The following is a 20,817-nucleotide window of genomic DNA, read 5'->3' as shown; positions in this document are numbered from 1 at the left end:
GGCTCTCCTTCATCCATTTTACTTGTCAAATTCCAGAAGAAGGAAGGAACTGCATGGAAGTTTCCATGCTGTATGGTTCATTCACCCCGAGTCTATAAGAGTTAATAATCTACCTGAAAGAATAAAATAATTCTTGAATTATGATCAGAAAAGGAGACTGCTGAATTATTTATATAAAGCCCATGAATGATCTTCAAAAGCAGGGATTTGCTACTCACAATCCAGTTCATTTGAGTGTCCTACCACAAAGACCCTTTAGCTATATGGATGAGGAAGATTACCAAGGTATGTCACATCCTGAAAACAATTATAATATTAAGAAAGGTGAAAGCTTCCTGTTTTTCACACTTAGTTTCATATATACACCACATTCCTACCTTGTAAACTCTTCACGAAGGTTGTTTGGTTCAGAGGAGTAAAATTTTATTCTGAAGTGTAAGCAGTAAGGAGGTCCAACTGGGAAAAGTAAATGTATATATCACTTTCCATGTCAGATTACGATGGTTAAAACGGAGTTATTACTTTATTTCAAAACATTTTGATTACTTACTATGTAAAACACATCAATACAATGCCGATTTTTTTAAAATAAGGGATCCCAATCAAAACAAATACTATATTCAGAACTCTAAAACTATTGCTGTGCTACTATAGATACTTACTTTTCATTTGTTTCTTGATGAGTTTTGTGTGGTCTAACCAGTGCTGTTTAAATAAAAAGACAAGTTATGATGAATATTATGAATATTACAAACTTGTCAGCATAGATGCAGTTCTTCTTAGTAAATTACATTGCCTTAAAACTAAACTCCAAAGGTCCTTCCTTCTTTTAGAGATAAAAAACATTTCCTTTGCTAATATTAGGGATCATAATCTGTAATAGAAATGCTGGAACATTCAGCAGATTAGTTAAGAAAGATTGCCTAACTGAAATGTTAACTGTTTCTCTTTCAGTAGATGCTGCCTGACCTGATTAATATTTCCAGCATTCTGTTTTTATTGCACATTTGCAGCAATAAAATGCAACATTTCTGTTTTTATTGCAACATTTGCTTTTTTTTCTTCTGTTTTTATAACATTTCTTGATGCACTGATAGTCTGAGAATGGAGATTTCCCAAAGAAAGAACCACAAGGCTCGTGTTCGCAAGGGTAAACAGTTTTGTGAAATAATGCTTCAACTGTATTTTAATATATGAATTACACAATGATTTTTAAAAGGACGAACATGTTAAGGAAATTTACTTGAAATTTCGAGACTAGTGTTTGTCTGGCAGACATTCCTTCTCTCTTCTCTCATGCTGCCTGTCCCGCTGTTACTCCAGCATTTTGTGTCTATCTTCGGTTTAAATCAGCATCTGAAGTTCCTTCCTACACAGACAGTCCCAAAACCTTGTTTTCTGTAAACTTTGTTAATACAGCCTGCCCTACATACTGAATAACACAATTTGGAATGAGTCCTATTCAGAATTATTAGTTAATTTCAAATTTACTTCGGTAATCTGGCAGCAATATTTTATTTCCTGATCTTGGAGAAGATAAAATCTTTGAGGGCTCCTAACTTTCAGCCACCAAGATTCAGAAGGTCAAATTTTACATCCAATCCACTGAATCCCGTGATGCGTTGACATCGATGACATTTGCCAGTGCAGCTATATATTGTTTTCCAAATTATAGACTTGTGGCAAAAATTTGTTAGAGCTATCTGTTGCCAATGTAATAAATAAAGAATTATAAATGGTCACATTATTCGACCCTATGCAATTCATCCTGCCTGCACTGACTTTCTACCATAACAATTCTCTAGTCCAATTATTGCCCCCTTTTCTGTAGGTTACTAATTTTTCTCAACCTATCCATCCAGTTCTCTCTTGAAGGCCACAATGGAAATTCACTTCCAATACATTTGCAGGCAGTGCATTCTGGAAACCAATGTTATGTAAAAATGTTTTTCCCTGAAATTACACTATTCCCTACCTCTATTTCATTCCAGTTGAGGGCTGACCAGTGTTTTATAAAGATTTAGCATAACTTTCATGCTTTTGTACCTTTTTAACCGCTTTCTCAACCTGTCCTGCCACTTTTAATTATTAATAAACACACCTCTGTTCCTGAACAATACGTTTCATTCTTGATTGCCTTTCCTCATTCTTTCTACCAAAATGCAACACCTTACATTTCTCCACATTAAATTTCATCTGCCACATGTCTGTCCATTCCATCAACTTAATTTTATCCATCACTATACTCTTGCTAGTTCATGTTTTGTATCATCTGCAAACTTCATGCCCCAAGTGCATACAATGAAGGAATTGGTAAGCCAGCTATTTGAACAATTAATAAAAATATTCCAATTTGCAAATGATGACTATTTTCTACTGCATGAGTGGCAAACTAAATGTACACAATAATTTGTTTGGTAAAAGATGAATGAATTTCCTCCAGTGTGAGAAGTGGTTCAGACAGAATTATTACTTATTTCCCCAGATAGGAGCCTAGCTGCAGGCACCTTCAAACATCAACAAATTGCTCCATCATCTTCAGTTTTCCTGCCAATTTAAATTTTATTTGCCTTCTTTCCATTGTAATCTCTTCTGAGACTCGTGTTTTCATCCTTTCATGCCCTCTGGCCTTTTGTTTCATCTTTTAGACCAGATTTAGCTCTGCTTTTAACACCATTGTGGCAGAGCTACTACATTACAAACTCTCCCAGCTGACTGTGACTGAACTCCTCTGTCAGTGGATCATCAACTTCCTGACGGACAGGAAGCAGCATGTGAGGCTGGGAAAGCACATCTTGGACCCGCAGACCCTCAGCATAGGAGCACTGCAAGGCTGCGTACTCTCCCCTCTCCTTCACCAACGACTGCACCTCCACAGACTCCTCTGTCAAACTACTCAAGTTTGCGGATGACACTACCGATTGGACTGATCCAGGATGGGGAGGAATCTGCCTACAGATTGGAAGTCACACAGCTGTCGTCCTGGTACCATTGCAACAAGCTGGAGCTCAATGCTCTCAAGACAGTGGAACTAATTGTAGACTTTCGAAGAGATCCACCTCCCCTTCCCCCACTCATCATCAACAACACCATAGTCACATCTGTGGAGTCATTTAAGTTCCTTTGAACCATCATCTCCAGGGACCTTAAATGGGGGGCCACCATCGACTCCACAGTCAAAAAGGCCCAACAGAGGATGTACTTCCTGCGGCAACGGAGGAAACACAATCTGCCACAGGCAATGATGGTCCAATTCTATACTGCTATCATGGAGTCCGTCCTCACCTTCTCCATCACGGTCTGGTTTGGCTCAGCCATCAAGCACGACACCCGGAGGCTGCAACGGATCGTTCGCACAGCTGAGAAGGTTGTTGGCTCCAACCTTCCCCCCATTGATGAACTGTACACTGCACGGGCCAGGATGCGAGCGGGCAAGATCATCTCTGACCCCTCTCACCCTGGCCACAAACTCTTCGAAGGTGACTCCGGACTGTCAAAGCAGCCACAGCCAGACATAAAAACAGCTTTTTTCCCCAAGAGTGATAGTTCTACTCAATAACCAAGGTCTGTAGTCTCTTTTTTGCTCTGGTTTATTTTCACCCACATGTTTAGACCGTAATGTTGTATCCTTATTGTTTTGATGTGGTTATGCTTTATTCTTAATTGTTAACTGTATGTTTGTGTTGTCATTTGTGAGCGGAGCACCAAGGCACATTCCTTGTATATGCATGCATTCATGCACATCCATCCATTCAAATAAAGCCAGAAGAGGCAGAATCAACATAGTCTGCGCATCACAATGTCTAACGTTTACTGTATGGTTTACAAGAATGTCACACTTCATTGCTCAAGCAGAGGGGACTTCCAAGTCCCAATGAAACAAACACAAGTACATTATCCCGAAACACTTGGAGAAAGGGATGGGAAACAGACTACAGAGTTGCAACTGAAGCTATAGAGAAAGAACCTAATGGTTGAACTGATGAATATAATAGCTGTTACTACCATCCAATCACCCTAACGGCTAACTTTGTTTTTGAAAGATGATTACATCATGTACCATATGTGAATTTGATTATCAAGTTGTATACTGAATTGTTCATAAGGACACAGAACAGATTACCTGACTGCAATGATTCCCAAGTTTCAAGATACAACTCAATCTTAATAGACACAAAATTTGAAATTGAAAAATCTCAAACAGATGACTAAATGCTTGGCCACAAACGGAGGTCTCAAGTAGCACTGTAAGGTAAAAAAGTATCAAAATTGTTGCTCTGAAATTTCAGGGCTCAGCAATTGAGAGTACAACTGTTAATCAGCAGTTAAAAATCTAAAGAGAGGTGGAAATTGAACTTTAACAAGTTATCAACAGTTGATGTGTTATTATACTGTATGAATGATAGAAAAGGTAGATGCTTTTGTTTCGCATGGAAAGAGGCCCTTCGGCCAACTTGTCCATGCCGGTCAAGATGCCCCAACAACTGGTCCCACTTGTCAGTGCCTGGCCTAAACCTTTTGAATCCATGTATCCGTCCAAACTTTTTTTAAAAATAGTGCTATTGTCCCTGCCTCAACTACTTTATCTGGCAGCTCATGCCATAAGTCTGGCAGCTCAGCCCCAGTAAACCAAGTGACACCAAAGCTCCCTATCCCTTTCATTCTCAATAAAGGAAAGCAACACCAACTATTCTGACTAATAATCTTTCATCCTACAATCTTTGCATCATACTGCTGTTTAGTATTTATACATTTTAATTATTGTTTATTCTTTGATCTTCATGTGAACTCTGCATATCATTACACCCTGGTTATATGACAATAAACTAATCTGAATCTTTCACCAGTGAAGTCACAATAGACAATAGGTTCAGGAGGAGGCCATTCGGCCCCTCGAGCCAGCACCGCCATTCCATGTGATCATGGCTGATCATTCTCAATCAGTACCCCGTTCCTGCCTTCTCCCCTGACTCCGCTATCCTTAAGAGTTCTATCTAGCTCTCTCTTGAATGCACTCAGAGAATTTGCCTCCACTGCCTTCTGAGGCAGAGAATTCCACAGATTCACAACTCTCTGACTGAAAAAGTTTTTCCTCATCTCAGTTCTAAATGGCCTACCCCTTATTCTTAAACTGTGACCCCTTGTTCTGGACTCCCCCAACATGTTTCCTGCCTCTAACATGTCCAATCCCTTAATAATCTTATACGTTTCTCATCCTTCTAAATTCCAGTGTATACAAGCCTAGTCGCTCCAGTCTTTCAACATATGACAGTCCCAATATTTGGATCCAAATCAAATATTCTACTATGTTTCCACAGTTCAATCTTAGTACCTTGCTTTATTAATACAATCCAACAGATTTATTGCTCCCCATTAATTATCACGGAGTTTATGAATTCTCACCGATGTCAAAACACTGTGCAATATTTGTATTGTTTATAAATCTCTATCATATATGTAGTCTCTCAAACGACGTAGCAGGACATTTAAGTAGATAAGGACAACATAGGATAAATAATTCTTTTCTCTGCTCCCTATCCATACCCACCCAACCCTTCAAGCATACTTCTACTCTGCATTACTGATATCGTGCGTCAGGCTTTTAAATGGAAGTCAGAAACCCCTTTCTCCAAGGCTACTCCATCAGACCGTCCCTAGTCAGAGTTGGTAGCCTGCAAGTCACTTTTGCATACCAGATAAAAGGAAAAGAGGCCGATTGTGGTTAGTTTCATGTGTACATAATATGTGGTCTTCAATTTTCTTTTTAAGCTGTTAGTTTTCCTGAGTTTTGGGCTGGTAGATTTTGCATCTTTTCTCACGTATTTGACAAAGAAACGTAAGGATTACAAATTTAACTGTTAAAACCAATTCAAATTTAAATTCTACCTTACTGCCTTTCTGAATCCAATAGGAAACATTAAAAAATGCCTTTACCATCACCTGGGGCAACCAAATTTTTAAAAAAAACGTTAATCCTTTAATATAAACAGAAGATAACTTACTAAAACTTGTAACGCATCCATGAACAGCAGGCTGAAGTATTCTATCTCCACAAGGTCCAAATGGTAAACAACCTGGTCGAAGAGATCTTGACCTTTTGCATTTTTCTAAAAATAAAAAGCATATAAACATTGAGTTATTGTTTTAAAGATTAAATTACATGAAAAAATAACTAAAACAATCCTTATTAAAACCGGATATGCGCACTGACAACAAAGAGGAATTAAGAAATATACCACTATATAGTTTATATAGTTCTGAAGAAGGGTCTCGACCCGAAACATCACCCATTCCTTCTCTCCTGAGATGCTGCCTGACCCACTGAGTTACTCCAGCATTTTGTGTCTACCTTCGATTTGAACCAGCATCTAGTTATTTTCCTACACATTATATAGTTTATTGTCATTTACTACATAGCTTCCAGCATCTGCAGTTAGTCTCCAAATTCTATTCTTTGCTTACAAGTTGAAAAATTATTTCACCTTCTTCTTGCTACACACAGGATGCAATCATGCCACCACGATTTTATTATTGGTATTAGTTTATTACTGTTACGTGAATCGAGATACAATAAAAATGTTGTGCTATCCAGTCAAATCATACAATACATGAATACAATCAAGCCAAATACAAGTACAACAGATAGTGCAAAGAAAAAAAATACCAGAGAGGGGGAGGCTGGTTTATGTGATGGACTGGGCGAATCCAGAACATTGGAATTTCCTGCGGTTATGGCAGAGCAGCTGCCAAACAAAGTTGGCAATGCATCCCGAAAGGACTATCGTGCAGGTAGACACAAAAAGCTGGAGTAACTCAGCGGGACAGGCAGCATTTCTGGAGAGAAGGAATGAGTGACATTTTGGGTCGAGACCCTTCTTCAGACTCAGTTACTCAAGCTTTTTTGTGTCTGTTTTCGGTTTAAACCAGCATCTCCCATTGTTCCTTCCGACATAGGACTATAGTGCATCTGGATAAGTTGGTAAGAGTCATGGGAGACGTGCTTTCTTAACTGCAGATTCAATCAGGTTGGTCCAGGACAAATTGTTGGTGATATTTGCATATTCAGCACCATTGATGTTGACTGGGGTGTGTACACTACCTCATTTTCTGAAGTCAATAACTTGTTCCTTTGTCTTGCTGAAATTGAGGAAGAGTTGGTTGTTTTGACACTGTGTTACGAAGCTCTTTATCTCCTTCCTGTGCTCCAGCTCGTCATTGTTCATGATCCGGCCCACTTCGATGGTGTCATCCACAAACTTGTGAATGGAGTTGGAGTAGACGTTTGCAGAACAGTGACTGTATTAGGTAGCATAATAAGGGACTGATAACACAAACATGCAGGGCAGTGGTGTTGAGCATTGAAGGGCCCCGACTCGACTGTGTATTCACTCCTCAGATGCTGCCTGATCCACTGAGCTCCGCCATCATTTTGTATTTTGCTCAAGATTTCAGCATCTGTAGTTTCTTGAGTCTTCCCTTCCCTTATCTCCTTAAGTTCGCTTTGTTTTCTTCCCCGAGCTGTACGGTCCCATTATATCAAGAAAGAAAACTGGTGCCCAAACTGGTGTCTCTTTTTTCATTTTCATAATAAACATACTGCAGTCATCTCCTAAATGATCTTTCAGATCTTTACGATGGTTTTTTTAAAGAAAGCACCCTAACAACACTGCAAAACAACATATTCTCAACCTCGTACACAGTACGCAGTAAATGCAAAGGGGCATTAAAATCTTTTAAATTGTTGAGAAGTAATCTTAGGTAAGCATTAGAAATAAAGTTAAATAGAAAGCATAAAACTGGGCACTATATATCAGATGCATTGAAATTGTGTTGCAAATTTGACGCACCAATCTAACCTAGTTAGTTTCCTTTCCTGTAAAGAATGCTCTATTCAAACACTATGTTCCTTACCATTAGAAGTACTTGCTATTAAAATTGCATAAGCTTATCATTAATGATTTTAACAAAAATAATTATAGGGGAAAAATTAGATAGTTGGGTAATTCATTTGTCGTATCATAATAATTAGAAACCAAATAATTAACAAATTACGTCAAAGTAGACAACACATTTAGTCTTCTGAGACCTCATTTTGTGTAATGCAAACTGCCTCTAATTATACTCCAATTAGAAGACAAAACTATATAGTGTCTTATTAAACCAAAAGTAAACCGTGGATGCTAGAATTACAAAATAATAACAGGAAAAGTCATAAATACTCAGCAGATCAAGCAGTATCTGCGAAAACAACAACATCTCATGTTTCTGGTCAACGACCTCGCATCATAACAAGAAAGAAAAGCTAAAGTAGATTTTAAGATGCAGACAAAGAGGGAAGGTTCGGAGTGAAGTGAAGGCCAGAAAAAGAAAAGACAATGGAAGACAATAGGCATAACGAAAATAAATTTATGCGTATATCATTTTCACAGTCTCTGTACCTCTGCCACTGAAGTTTCAGTAACTGAAAGATGCCACTCTTCTGAAATTCGCCCAATGTTAGCAAAAAAAAACAAACGAGTAGAGGTACTTAGTGGACCAAGCAGCATTTATAAAGGTGGAGGGTTTCAGGTCAATGATTAAGGTTAAGACCCTGCATCAGATTACAGCAGCTTCAGTCTGTTGTTTCTCCATTTATCTAGAAAGGGTTGCAGAACACTGGAAGGGGTCTCATTTGTAACTGTGAGGCTCTGTATTCGTTAACTAAATGGACAGGAATTTGCAGTTAACTAATGGCAAGTCTGTGAGCATTTGCCATTATTTCAGCAACCACCCATGCAGAGTTAAATGTGAAAATCATTAAGCTGCTGAGAGTTGCTCCTCTGAACTCTGTGCTTTTCTGATATTTTGCCAAGAGACTTGGCATTGAAAATACATGAATGACATGAAGCAAGTTTGATGCAGACCAACTTTGCCAGAAATAAATTACAGCTTATCTGTATAAAATCAAGTAAATTTTTTAAACAGTATGACAAGCATTAATTAATGCCAAACAACCTTTCTGGCACTGATAAATAAAATTAACAAGTGCAATTCCTCAAGATTTTAATTGGCATTGAATATTTTAAAATTTGTAAATACTTTTAATAAAACTTTTTCATGATTCCTCTTTTGTTCTCAATCATCCTTCCCTATTTAGATATCTACACATATTTAGCATTTAATTAAATATTCTATTATTTCCCAGCTTGACTGTTTAAAGGTTCTTCACCCAGTTATTCCAGGCACCATGGCAATTCTATGGTTAATTTCGGATAGCTGGACCCATCATTCAACACCAAGCTGAAATTCCAATCCACTTAATTCAAAAGGTGTCTCATGTTCAAACTTTCAAGTAATGGAGAAATCATAGCTACAAGCCATTTCCTGCATTCAAGTAGAATTAGGTTTAAACATACAGCGAGCATATAAATGATTTAAACCGAGCCTGTATTCTGAATACAGAATTGGCTTAATGGAAGGAAGCAGACTTTGGTGACGAAAAAAACATTTTTTGGACTGGAGGCCTGTGACAAGTGGTGTGAACATGGGATTGGTGCTGGGCGCAATGCTGTTTGTGGTTGAGAGCAATGACTTGGATGAAAATGTACAAGGCATCCTTATTAAAAGGCCTGTCGCAGTTCAGCGGTTTTTAAGGCGACTGCCGGCGACTGTCAAAGTTGTAGCAGATCGCCGAAAAACGTAGAATTTTTTAACCCTACGACAATGTCTATGACTCCCACTACGACAATGCTCACAACAAGCTAAGACAACCTACTACCTAGGCGACGGCAAGCTGCGACAACCGGCGACCCAGTCTTCGCGACCTAGGATGTCCACCTATGACAGGGACTATGACAAGCTATGACCCTGTCAGGTCACAACTGTTACAGGTCACCATCTCTGCACTTACTACAACTCCGAACTAGGCAGTGTACCATGGCAGAATGACATGATCTGAAGACCAGCAGCAAACAGCCCAATCCACAAGCAGAAGTCCACCACTCCATGAAGAGAGCCCCCAAAAGACCCCAACCCAAGCCCCTTTTCAGGGCCACCCACACCCTCCCAAAGGAGTTTCTTTTGCGATGCAGTGCATCGGTCGTGTTGGTTTTGTTTCAATGGTCGAAAAAAATGATGTTCGCCTTTCAATGCAGTGAGACGCTTGTGTTTGTGTTTGTTTTAAATGATAAGAGTTTGCCTTTCAATGCAGTGAAACGCTTGTGTCTGTGTTTGTTTCATTGATAGAAGTAAATAAGCGTTTGCCTTTCAATGCATTGCAGTGGTTGTGTTTGTTTTGTTTCATTGATAGAAAGAAACGATAAGTGTTTGCCTTTCAATGCATTGGAATGGTTGTGTTTGTTTTGTTCCATTGATTGAAAGGCAAACACTTATCATTTCTTTCTATCAATGAAAATTTTCGAACTGATTGAAATTTCCGCGACGACCCGAGAACTGCTACGACTCATTGGAGACTACTCATGACCATGCCCGCGACACCCCGGCGAACGTGCGACAACAGCCTAGTCGCCGGCCGTCGCCTTAAAAATCGTTGAACTGGGACAGGCCCTTAAGTTTGCAGATGACACTGAAGTAGGTGATATTGGAGACAGTGAAGATGGTTGTCAACAATTACAGCAGTGGGCTAAGGAATGGCTAATGAAGTTAATGCAGACAAGTGAGGGGTTTCATTTTGGGAAATCAAACCGGGGCAGGACTTTCACAGTGAATGGCATGGCCCTGGGCAGTGCTGGAGAGCAAAGAGATCTAGCAGTGCAGGTACATAGTTCCCTGAAAGTCACGTTACAGGTAGATAGGATGGTAAAGGTGGCTTTGACCTTCATCAGTTAGGGTTTTGAGTATACAGGTTGGGATGTTATGTTACAGTTGTATAAAACATTGTTAAGGCCATATTTGGATTACCGTGTTCAGTTTTGGTCACCTGCGATAGGAAGGATGTCATTAAGCTGGAAAGAATGCACAGAAGATTTACTAGGATGTTGCCTAGACTGGAGGGGCTGGGCTATAGGGAGCTTTAGGGAGAGGTTGGGCAGGCTAGGTTTATACCTTGGAACGTGAGAGGCTGAGGGGTGATCTTACAAAGGTGTATAAAATAATGAAAGGAGTAGATTCAGACTCCTTCATCCAGGCTAGGGGAATCAAAAAAAATCAAGGACATGGGTTTACGGTGAGAAGGGCAAGATTTAATAGAAACCTGAGGGGCTACATCTCCACTCAGAGGGTGATCGGTCAATGGAACGAGCTGTCAGAGGAGGCAGCTGAGGCAGGTACCATAACCACATTTAAAAGGCACTTGGACAGGCACATGGTTAGCAAATGTTGAGGGCTATGGGCCAAACACGGACAGGTGGAATTAGGCTAGATGGGGGATCTTGGTCAGCATGGATGAGTTGGACCAAAGGGCCTGTTTCCCTGCCATATGACTAGCTAATACAAAACACTTCCCATAGGATCAATATGACAGCAAGGGAAACATTAATGTGGGATTATTTTTAAACAGGTTTTGAATTATTATCTTTTTAGCTTTGGTTTAGATCAGCGTTTCCTCTTTTAAAAAAATTAATGTTCTGCAAATCAGTTAATTTTGATTATTCGAAAAGGTTAAGAAATGTATCAAATGAGACCTGGCAACATAAGTAAATCATAGCAATATGTTATTTTCCTCACTGAATATAACCAAGACAGTTATACCTGGAACATATCCCCGAGTTTTCATTGCAACTAATGACTCTTTTTAAAATATTCACCATTAGGGCGGCACGGTAGCGCAGCGGTAGAGTTGCTGCTTTACAGCGAATGCAGCGCCGGAGACACAGGTTCGATCCTGACTACGGGTGCTGCACTGTAAGGAGTTTGTACGTTCTCCCCGTGACCTGCGTGGGTTTTCTCCGAGATCTTCGGTTTCCTCCCACACTCCAAAGACGTACAGGTATGTAGGTTAATTGGCTGGGTTAATGTAAAAATTGTCCCTAGTGGGTGTGGGATAGTGTTAATGTACGGGGATCGCTGGGCGGCACGGACTTGGAGGGCCGAAAAGGCCTGTTTCCGGCTGTATATATATATGATATATGATATGATATGATATATGATATTCACAAAGCAATTCAGTCGCTGAATGCGAACGGCCAACTTATGCACACTTAAATTCCTAGAAATTATTAAAAAGTCTAATGGACGTACGTACATTTCCTACGAACAGCACAACTGGATTCCTTTTTCTCTCAACATTTAGTAATCATTATTTCTTATGTGCTTGTGAAACCATTCATCATAATAATATGGAGGTTTGGTTACCATATTGAGTGACTGCGTATTTTCTGCCGTGTGAACAAAATAGACTTGTGGACTTCAGTAACACCAAAACCCTTTCATTACCCAGGAGCAGCCTGTATAAATTATTTCCAAAATCCTCTGATAAATATTTGCTTTAAAGTACTAAGAGCAGATGCTAAGTTTTTCCTGGAGCATAGGAGGCTGAGGGGACATTAATGCTTTGTATAACATTTTGAGGGGTAGACTGCAGGCAACCTGTCCCCACTTCAGAGTTGAATAAGGGATGTAGATTTATGGTCAGTAGCAAGGGATTTAGAGAGAATCTGTGGAGGCCCGTTATTGTCCAGAGAATAGCGAGCACCTGGAAGCAGAGTGCTGACAGCATTTAAGTAGTGTCTAGATATACACTTGACTTGCCCAGGCAGTGTACGCTATGGGCCAAGCTCTTGAAGATGTAATTAATACAGATGGTTGCTCACTGGTCAGCATGGACATGATGGACCAAATGGCCTGTCGCTCTGCTGTAGAACTAATAATACATTTGGCACACTTCAAGGTCTCTTTCGAAAAAAGACCATTAAATAGCCTCAAACGGCACCACATTGCAAATAATTTGCGAGTAACAATTCCTCTTCCTCGTGCTGCCTTTTTACTTTTTATTAATTTCTTCTCCAGAAGTTGAAGGTCTAGTTTTAAAAAACAAATTCCAGATGTTGCTTAGGTCTTCTGATATCCAAAAGTTTTGCTGATACCACAGAAAACAACAACTGCCACAATTGGTGCAAAGGGAGTGGGGAGTGCTCATGCAGGGTTCCCAAAACGTTAATTTGCAAGTCGAATCAGTGGTACGGAAGGCAAATATAATGTGAAGACTATTGTGAGAAGACTAGAATACAAAAGCAGGGATGTAATGCTGAGGCTTTATGAGGCACTCGTCAGACTGCATTTGGAATATTGTATGCCGTTTTGGACCCCATATCTGAGGAACGATGTGCTGGTGTTGGAGCGCGTCCAGAGGAGGTTTACGAGAATGATCCCAGGAATTATTAGGTTAACATATGATGAGTGTTTGACTGCACTGGGCCTGTACTTGCTGCAATTTAGAAGGATGAGGGGGGACCTCTGAAACTTACTGAATAGTGAAAGACCTAGATAGAGTGGCTGTGGAGAGGATGTTTACACTAGTGGGAGAATCGAGGACCAGAGGCCATAGACTCACAATAAAAGGATATAACTTTAGAAAGGAGACGAGGAGGAATTTCTTTATAGTCAGAGTGGTGAAGCTGTGGAATTCATTGCCACAGAACGTTGGAGGCCGTCAATGGATCTTTTTAATGGCTGACATTGATAGATTCTTGATTATTTTGGGTGTCAGGGGTTTATGGGGAGAAGGCAGGAGAATGAGGTTGAGAGGGAAAGATAGATCAGCAATGATTGAATGGCAGAGTAACGATTCTGAAATGGCCTAATTCTGCTCATATCACTTATGAAGTGATTAGGTTAGGCTTTACATTAATTATTTTTTTGCAACAATCTTCAATCTTTCCATATAATTGCCCAGAGCTTGATTCATTCCCCATTTCCAACCATGCTTTTCCTCTTTTGTTTTACAAGTAGATCAATGACCAGCCCTCTTTCATTAAAAAAAATGATCAATCATCTACATACATGTTTTGAAAACACAAGAAAAGTTTCAAGGAAAAGATAAAATCTACATAGTTGACATTTATTGTTGCCAGAGAATTTTGAGTAAAAACAGTGATTTTTTTTTGCCAAGTTGACCTTAATGTGCATTTAATAGTTAAGAAAAAAATTCAAACCCTGCTTCTCTGAAAATATTCTTTTAACTTGATTCTGGAGAGATGGATGTCATTATGATGACCAGAATTATCAGGACGGCACAGTGGCGCAATGGTAGAGTTGCTGCCTTACAGCACCAGAGACCTGGGTTCGATCCTAACTACAGATGCGGTCTGTATGGGTTTGTACACTATCCCTATGACTGCGTAGGTTTTCTCTGGATGTTCCGGTTTCCTCCCAAACTCCAAAGACAGAGGTTAATTGGTCTTGGTAAAAAATGTAAAATTGTCCCTAGCATGCAGATAGTGTTGGTGTATGGGATGATCACAGGTTGGCTTGGATTCTGTGGAACGAAGGGCCTGTTTCTGCACTGTATGTCTAAAGTCTAAACGCAAACTTAATTCTTGGGATTGAGAAAATGCTTTATTGCATTTAATAATGCATTTCAGCAATTATCAAATAGTTTCTCATCAAACTTATGATATTGCAAAAATGCGGCAATCATTATAAAGATAAACAAAACATCAACTTTCTTTTCATTTAATTAGTTTGGCCAACAGTTATCAGCGATTCGATTTCCTTTGCTTCCTACAATTAAATACATCATTTTAACAATGCTCCATCAGACTGCTAAACACAACAGAGTGCATTCAGTGCTGCAACGAACTGGTGTTTTCACTGGAACTGACAAGCTGTTGTGACTTGCTTGTCTAGAGAAGGCACAAAATAAACCACCACCATGCATTCAACAAAGGATTTGCTTTCATCATCATGTTTTAATTCATTTTCAATTTTTTTTCTTATGTTCCGTCCTATTTTCAGACCAAGCTGGAATCCCAGACTAATCACACAGACACACATTGATTGTGGCAAGCCTTGTGTTAAGTCTAACGGGTTGTGTTAAATCTAACTGCTTTTTGCGCATAGTTCACTAAAAAGTAGAATACATAAGCACAATCTTAGTGAAGTACAAATGCATAGGAATAGTACACTAAACAGTATATAAGAGTCACCATGTTTTGATGATTCAGGGCCAAGTTGTTATAAATGTAAACTTGGCCACAAAGGCCTGTTGATCTGGCGGAGTTGCAGGATCGGCCTGAACGAGAGTCAGTGGAATGACGTCACCCACCCCAACGGCCTTGAGTGCATCATCATCCATGGTCACCATTTCCCACCCCGAGAGTAAACCGCAGAAAGCAACTGCCCCAGATGGAGTTCCTAGCCAGGTTCTCAGAACTTGCAGGGACTAGCTATCAGGAGTATGCATAGTCACTTTTCATCTTTCCCTACTCCAGTCCAAGCTTCACACTCTGTGGTCTTTTCCATTCATCTTGAAAAGTAGAAGCAAGGTTTGAATATAAGCACTTACCTCCGCTACTAATTGTGGTGGCTTGAAAGCAGCCATTATCATCCTGGTGCAAATTCAAGGTAATGTGAACTTAATGACCACTATTCAGCAGCTCTGATATCTGCTACCATGAAGTGCTTGAAGAGGCTGATATGGGCTATATCATCACAAGCCTTCCAAACAGATTTCATTCTCTGCATTTTGCCTACTGCCACAATTGGTCCTAGGCAGACTCCATCTCGAGCAAAACAAAGCCCTGGAGAATCTCAGCTGGGCAGGCAGTATCTGTGAAGGGAATGGACAGATGATGTTTCTGGTCAGAATACTTCTTCTGACTGATTGAAGGGGGAGATAGCTGGAAAAGAGAGTTGGGGGTGGGATAAAGCCTGGCAAATTATAGGTGAATAGAGATGGGGCTTTGAGGGGAGGGGAGTGATTGACAGATAGGTAGAGTCAGTGACAAAGGCTAGAAGTGAAAAGCAGCCACAAGTGTGGCAGATGAGGAATGCGATGTAATGCCAGAGGGTGGGATATGGGTAGGAAGGGGACAGGTGAAAGGGGTGGGAGACTCTATTTTCCTAGATTTGCACTCATTGGAACATCCTGACGATAAGGACAGCTATTTCAGACTCTTATTCAATTTTTGCTTTTAACACCATAAATCTAATCAATCTCATCTTTAATCAGAACCTCGTCACTCCACAACTGGATCCTTGACTTTCTATTCTGTAGGTTGCAATCAGTCAAGATAATTCTTAAAAACCGTCCCACAAGGCTGCAATCTCAGCACCTTATTATACATCTGATATACTCATGACTGTGGCCCCATTATTTTCTAACTCCATTTACAAGGTTGCAAGTCGAGATGGAGTACAGTACACTACTGAGACGGAGCACAGTAACTCGGCATAGCAGAATTGCTATAGTGCAATTGTACTCAACCTCACATTTTTTAGGAATAACATCAATAAAATATATCCCCAAACAATTACTGTAACACCGATCAAACATTTTGCTTGTTAATTCCAAATTCAGTACCAAGGACCCAATCCACTATTCCAGCAGAAAGCCTGACCAATTGAGTATCCAACCATGGTCTATTGAATAACATTCTGGCAGAGCCTCCACCGTCCCTGTCAAAATGCTGCTGCATGCCAGTAATAAGCATTGGGAGTCCCAGTAGACACAAAATGCTGGAATAACTCAGCAGGTCAGGCAGCATCTCAGGAGAGAAGGAATGGGTGACATTTCGGGTGGAGACCCTTCTGCAGACTGATGTCAGGGGAGGGGGCGGGACAAAGATAGGATTTATAGGAGACAGGAAAACAGTGGGAGAACTGGGAAGGGGGAGGGGAAAGAGAGGGACAGATGAACTATCTGAAGTTAGAGAAGTCAATGATCATACCACTGGGGTGGAAACTGCCCAAGCGAAATACGAGATGCTGTTCCTCCAATTTACGCTGGGCCGCACTATGACAATGGAGGAGGCCCATGACAGAAAGGTCAGACTGGGAGTGGGAATTGAAGTGCTCAGCCACCGAGAGATCAGGTTGGTTAAGGCGGACTGAGCAAAGGCGTTGAGTGAAACACTGCGTTTAGTTTCGCCGATGTAGAGAAGTTGACATCTGGAACAGCAGATACAATAGATGAGGCTGGAGGAGGTGCAGGTGAACCTCTGCCTCACCTGGAAAGACTGTTTGGGGGTGAACCTCTGCCTCACCTAAATTTTCCTGCACAGCATTGGGAGTCCCTGTCATTCTCAGAATCAGCATGTTGAAATCCTTGAAAATCCTAAATTTTTCAGCCATAGCCAGTAGCAAAGTATTTGCACTAACCTCTTCTGCACATCTTAGCCTTTGCACTAATCTCTGCTCATCAGATGCGTGGGGCAAATTTTTTAAAAAACAGCGGATGGTGGGTGCCTGGAACATGCTGCCAAGCGTGCTGGTAGTGGGATTTAAGAGGCTTTTAGATAGGCACATGGATATGCAGGGAATGTAGAGTTATGGATCATCTGCAGGCAGATGGGATGCAAAGGAAACTAACTGTCAATGAGTTTACTTTAGTTTAGTGTCACGTGTACAGGTACAGTGAAAAGCTTTATGTGCAAACCAGTCAGCAGGAAGACCATATATGATTACAATCGAGCCATCCACAGTGTACAGATACATGAAAGGGAATAACGTTTAGCCCAGTAAAGTCCAATCAAAGTCGAGGATCTCCAATGAGGTAGATAGTAGCTCAGGACTGTTCTCTAGTTGTTGGATGATTCATTTGCCTTATAACAGTTGGGAAGAAACTGTCCCTGAATCTGGAGGTGTGCATTTTCACACTTGTATACCTTTTGCCCGATGGGAGAAGGAGGTCGTCTTAAGGGACATCTTCTAAGGAGGCTGATAGAAGTGCTCATAAAGGCAATTCAATCTGCAGCTAAGACCCTCAGAAGACTTTGCCTCAAATCTATCTTATTATTAAATTGTAATCCTCAAAACTCTAAGTTCTTTCCCCCACAGGAAACATTCACCCTGTCAAGAATTGTGAGGATAAGTGTTTTAATCAAAACCCTTCTCACAATAAGTTCCGTCAGATACAACCCTACCCTATTCAACCTTTCACTACAGGGACATGTCACTTCAAGCTAATTAAACCTCTCTGAACTGTATTTCATGCATTAACAGTTTTCTGTACGTCAGATGTTGTCTCACCAATGTCCTACATAATTGATATTATCTCAGAACTCCCCTGGCAATATTTAATAATGTTAACTTTCCTTTTCATTTGCAGTGCTCACATTCTAGCCTTTTGGGAATCATGCACCAGGGATATAAAGATTTCTCCACCACCCTACCCCGCCCCACATGATGTAGATAATACTTTAATCTGTTTGTTAAAATTAATAATTTCCCACACTATACTCCATTTTCAATATCTTTGCCTAGCCAATTAACCTACTCAGATCAATTTAAGGATTCTCATATCGACTTTGCAACCTCTAAAGTTGTCTCATCAGCGATTTAGCCAACATTTCTTTGGCATCTTCATACATTTAGAACATGATAAATTATAAAAAGCCGAAGCCCCAGCACTGATCCCAATGCCACAACAATCTAACATCTACTCTTTCTCGTTTACGAGTCAATCTTCCGTCGATGATGGTTTCTCTTTCAGAAAAACATGGCGACTGCATGATTAGCTTGAATCTTTCCAAGTGCCCTGCTACACTATCTTTCATGTTTCTCGCTTTTTATTTCCCTTCCTTTTGAATAAAGTTGCATTTGCTAAGAGAACATTGGAAAACCTAACCCAACTTTGCAACTATCTCAGTAGCAGGTCCTTTTCAGATTTTTGTATAATGTCCATTGGCACCCAAAGAGTTTTTAGCTCCTGCCTCCAAAAATTTACTCAACACTATTTTCCTAAGCATTCGTCTTTTTTTTCTGAATTGGCCCTTCCCTTTCAAATATGGACATTTGGGATATTACTTATAATAGCAAAAACTGTTACAAAAACCATTTAAATCAGCATCCCCTTTCATTATAAATTCCAGACTTACTTTTTTTAGGAACAATGCTTACTTGGTTATCTTTTATTTTAAAAGAGTCAAAGAAACTCATAATATCCATTGTTATATTTCTGGCTAGTTTTATCTTGCATGCTGCTACCTCACTTAACACTTAGGATATTGTAGGAGCCATTTTGTGTTTATTAGTTATTTTAGTATATTATATTACTTTGTATCCTATTGTATTTATTTGAACACTAAAAGGTTAATACTATGCTTACGTTTATGGACTGGGTGGAGCCAGATGAGCTGCCAGCACCGACGTAATGCTTCAGTACACCGAGAGCCTACTGATATAAGATCGGCAAGAAGAACTTTAATTATAAGAGCTTACTAAGATAATAAGATTTAGTGACCAAAGAAAATACAAGAAGTGCCTACTAAATAAGATCTGGTAGTTCGTATAAGTCAAAGGAACCACGATAGGATATGTGCAAGGTACATCTTCTGGATGCACAAATTAATAACAAGTTAACAACAAGTTAATGACAAGAGACACGTCAATGTTTTATTGTAACTTCAAATAAATGACTAACGGCCACATCTTGGAGATCTCTTTGTTGTTGTTATTTGCGTAAAGAAGATGTCGTCCCCCTTTCCTTCATCAACGGTGAGCTTTGGGGCTTTATAAGAAAGACGAGAACTTAACCGTAACAGATATGTTACCACATGGTGAAAGGAATCAGCACTAAAAAGTGTAATTCTTAAATTACATAAAATGATCATCACTAGTAGCACTGCTATGATGGGAACCCTGTACAAACTTCTGATATGTTATCAAAAGGAAAGGGTGCATAGGCTGGGTGTTCCTGAAGTTAGTCACAAAGAAGCGCATGAATTATTTGCATTTGTTTGGAAGCAAAGGAGAAGGAGACGCATCCTTAAGCTGGATTCCCAAGAACATAGTGCAGTTGGTTTCTAATGGGATTATGGCACTGAATATTTAAAGATTATTAATACACAAGTGATTGTCACCATCCCTTGAAAATGGAAAGGTTAAACTGGGTCATTTATTTTTATTTGATAAATGGACCCTTGGAACTCATAAGCAAATATGGATGAGTGGGATGCACATTCAAGCAGGAAATGTGAAGAATGTGTACACAGAGGACCAAATACTACCAAAATGATGGCACAAGTGACAGCATTTGCACTGTTTTAAATAGAAATTCCCTGTATTAAAGTTTGGAAATACAAAGTACATCTTTGAAAACAGATAATTTAAATAAAAATCTATTTCTCAATCTGAAATATGATTACAAGACGGAAGATCAGAAAATTTACCCTTGAAAGTCCAAGAATATTTCCCTGATTAAGGAATTAGCACTAAATAAGTTCCCAACTAAACAGTTACAAAGACAGCATGAGGTGTAAATAAACAAAGTGGCTAATGGACTACAGTAATGCCAACTATTTGGAGAACGTATGAAAACCATTTGCAGTAAACAAGTAATTAACACTGAACCAGACTTGAACCCGTGCTTGAAATCATAATGATAAGGAAACGCCAAGCAATGTTAAAGAGCATTGTAGTGTATATTTCTGCTTCAGCTAATAGTCCACAGTTCCTCATGAATAACAGGCTTTGAGTTGCCAGATTTGTACCACCACGATTGACGTCCGACAAGGGGTTCTGATTTTCTTTCCCGACGGACAGTATGATAAAAACTTCTAACAATATTATCAGAAACAGATGCATCTGCGTAGCTAAATTGTCAAGGACAAGATCAGGTTGATTTATTCTTCATATTTGATCCATGCATCACTTACCACAGTTGGCAGTTATGTCCATTGGGACTTTGCCAATTGCATCAGTGATTGTGCTATCAAGGCT

General features: G+C 39.8%; 1 protein-coding gene across 1 annotated transcript in view; it reads right to left on the bottom strand.

Annotated features, from left to right (window-relative positions):
- The window catches only part of LOC144604466 (band 4.1-like protein 4B), a 211,074-nt gene that overhangs the window by 144,730 nt on the left and 45,527 nt on the right, over positions 1-20,817 (bottom strand). The window contains exons 2-4 of the mRNA XM_078418926.1: positions 6,003-6,107; positions 663-705; positions 378-456 (exon numbers count right to left, since the gene is read on the bottom strand). Of these exons, the coding sequence (XP_078275052.1) occupies positions 378-456; positions 663-705; positions 6,003-6,107 (227 nt within the window). The remainder of the gene's footprint in view (positions 1-377; positions 457-662; positions 706-6,002; positions 6,108-20,817) is intronic.

This window comes from Rhinoraja longicauda, chromosome 2, assembly GCF_053455715.1.
Source record: "Rhinoraja longicauda isolate Sanriku21f chromosome 2, sRhiLon1.1, whole genome shotgun sequence".
Classification (NCBI taxonomy): domain Eukaryota; kingdom Metazoa; phylum Chordata; class Chondrichthyes; order Rajiformes; family Arhynchobatidae; genus Rhinoraja; species Rhinoraja longicauda.
This window is presented reverse-complemented; position numbering and strand designations above follow the sequence as displayed.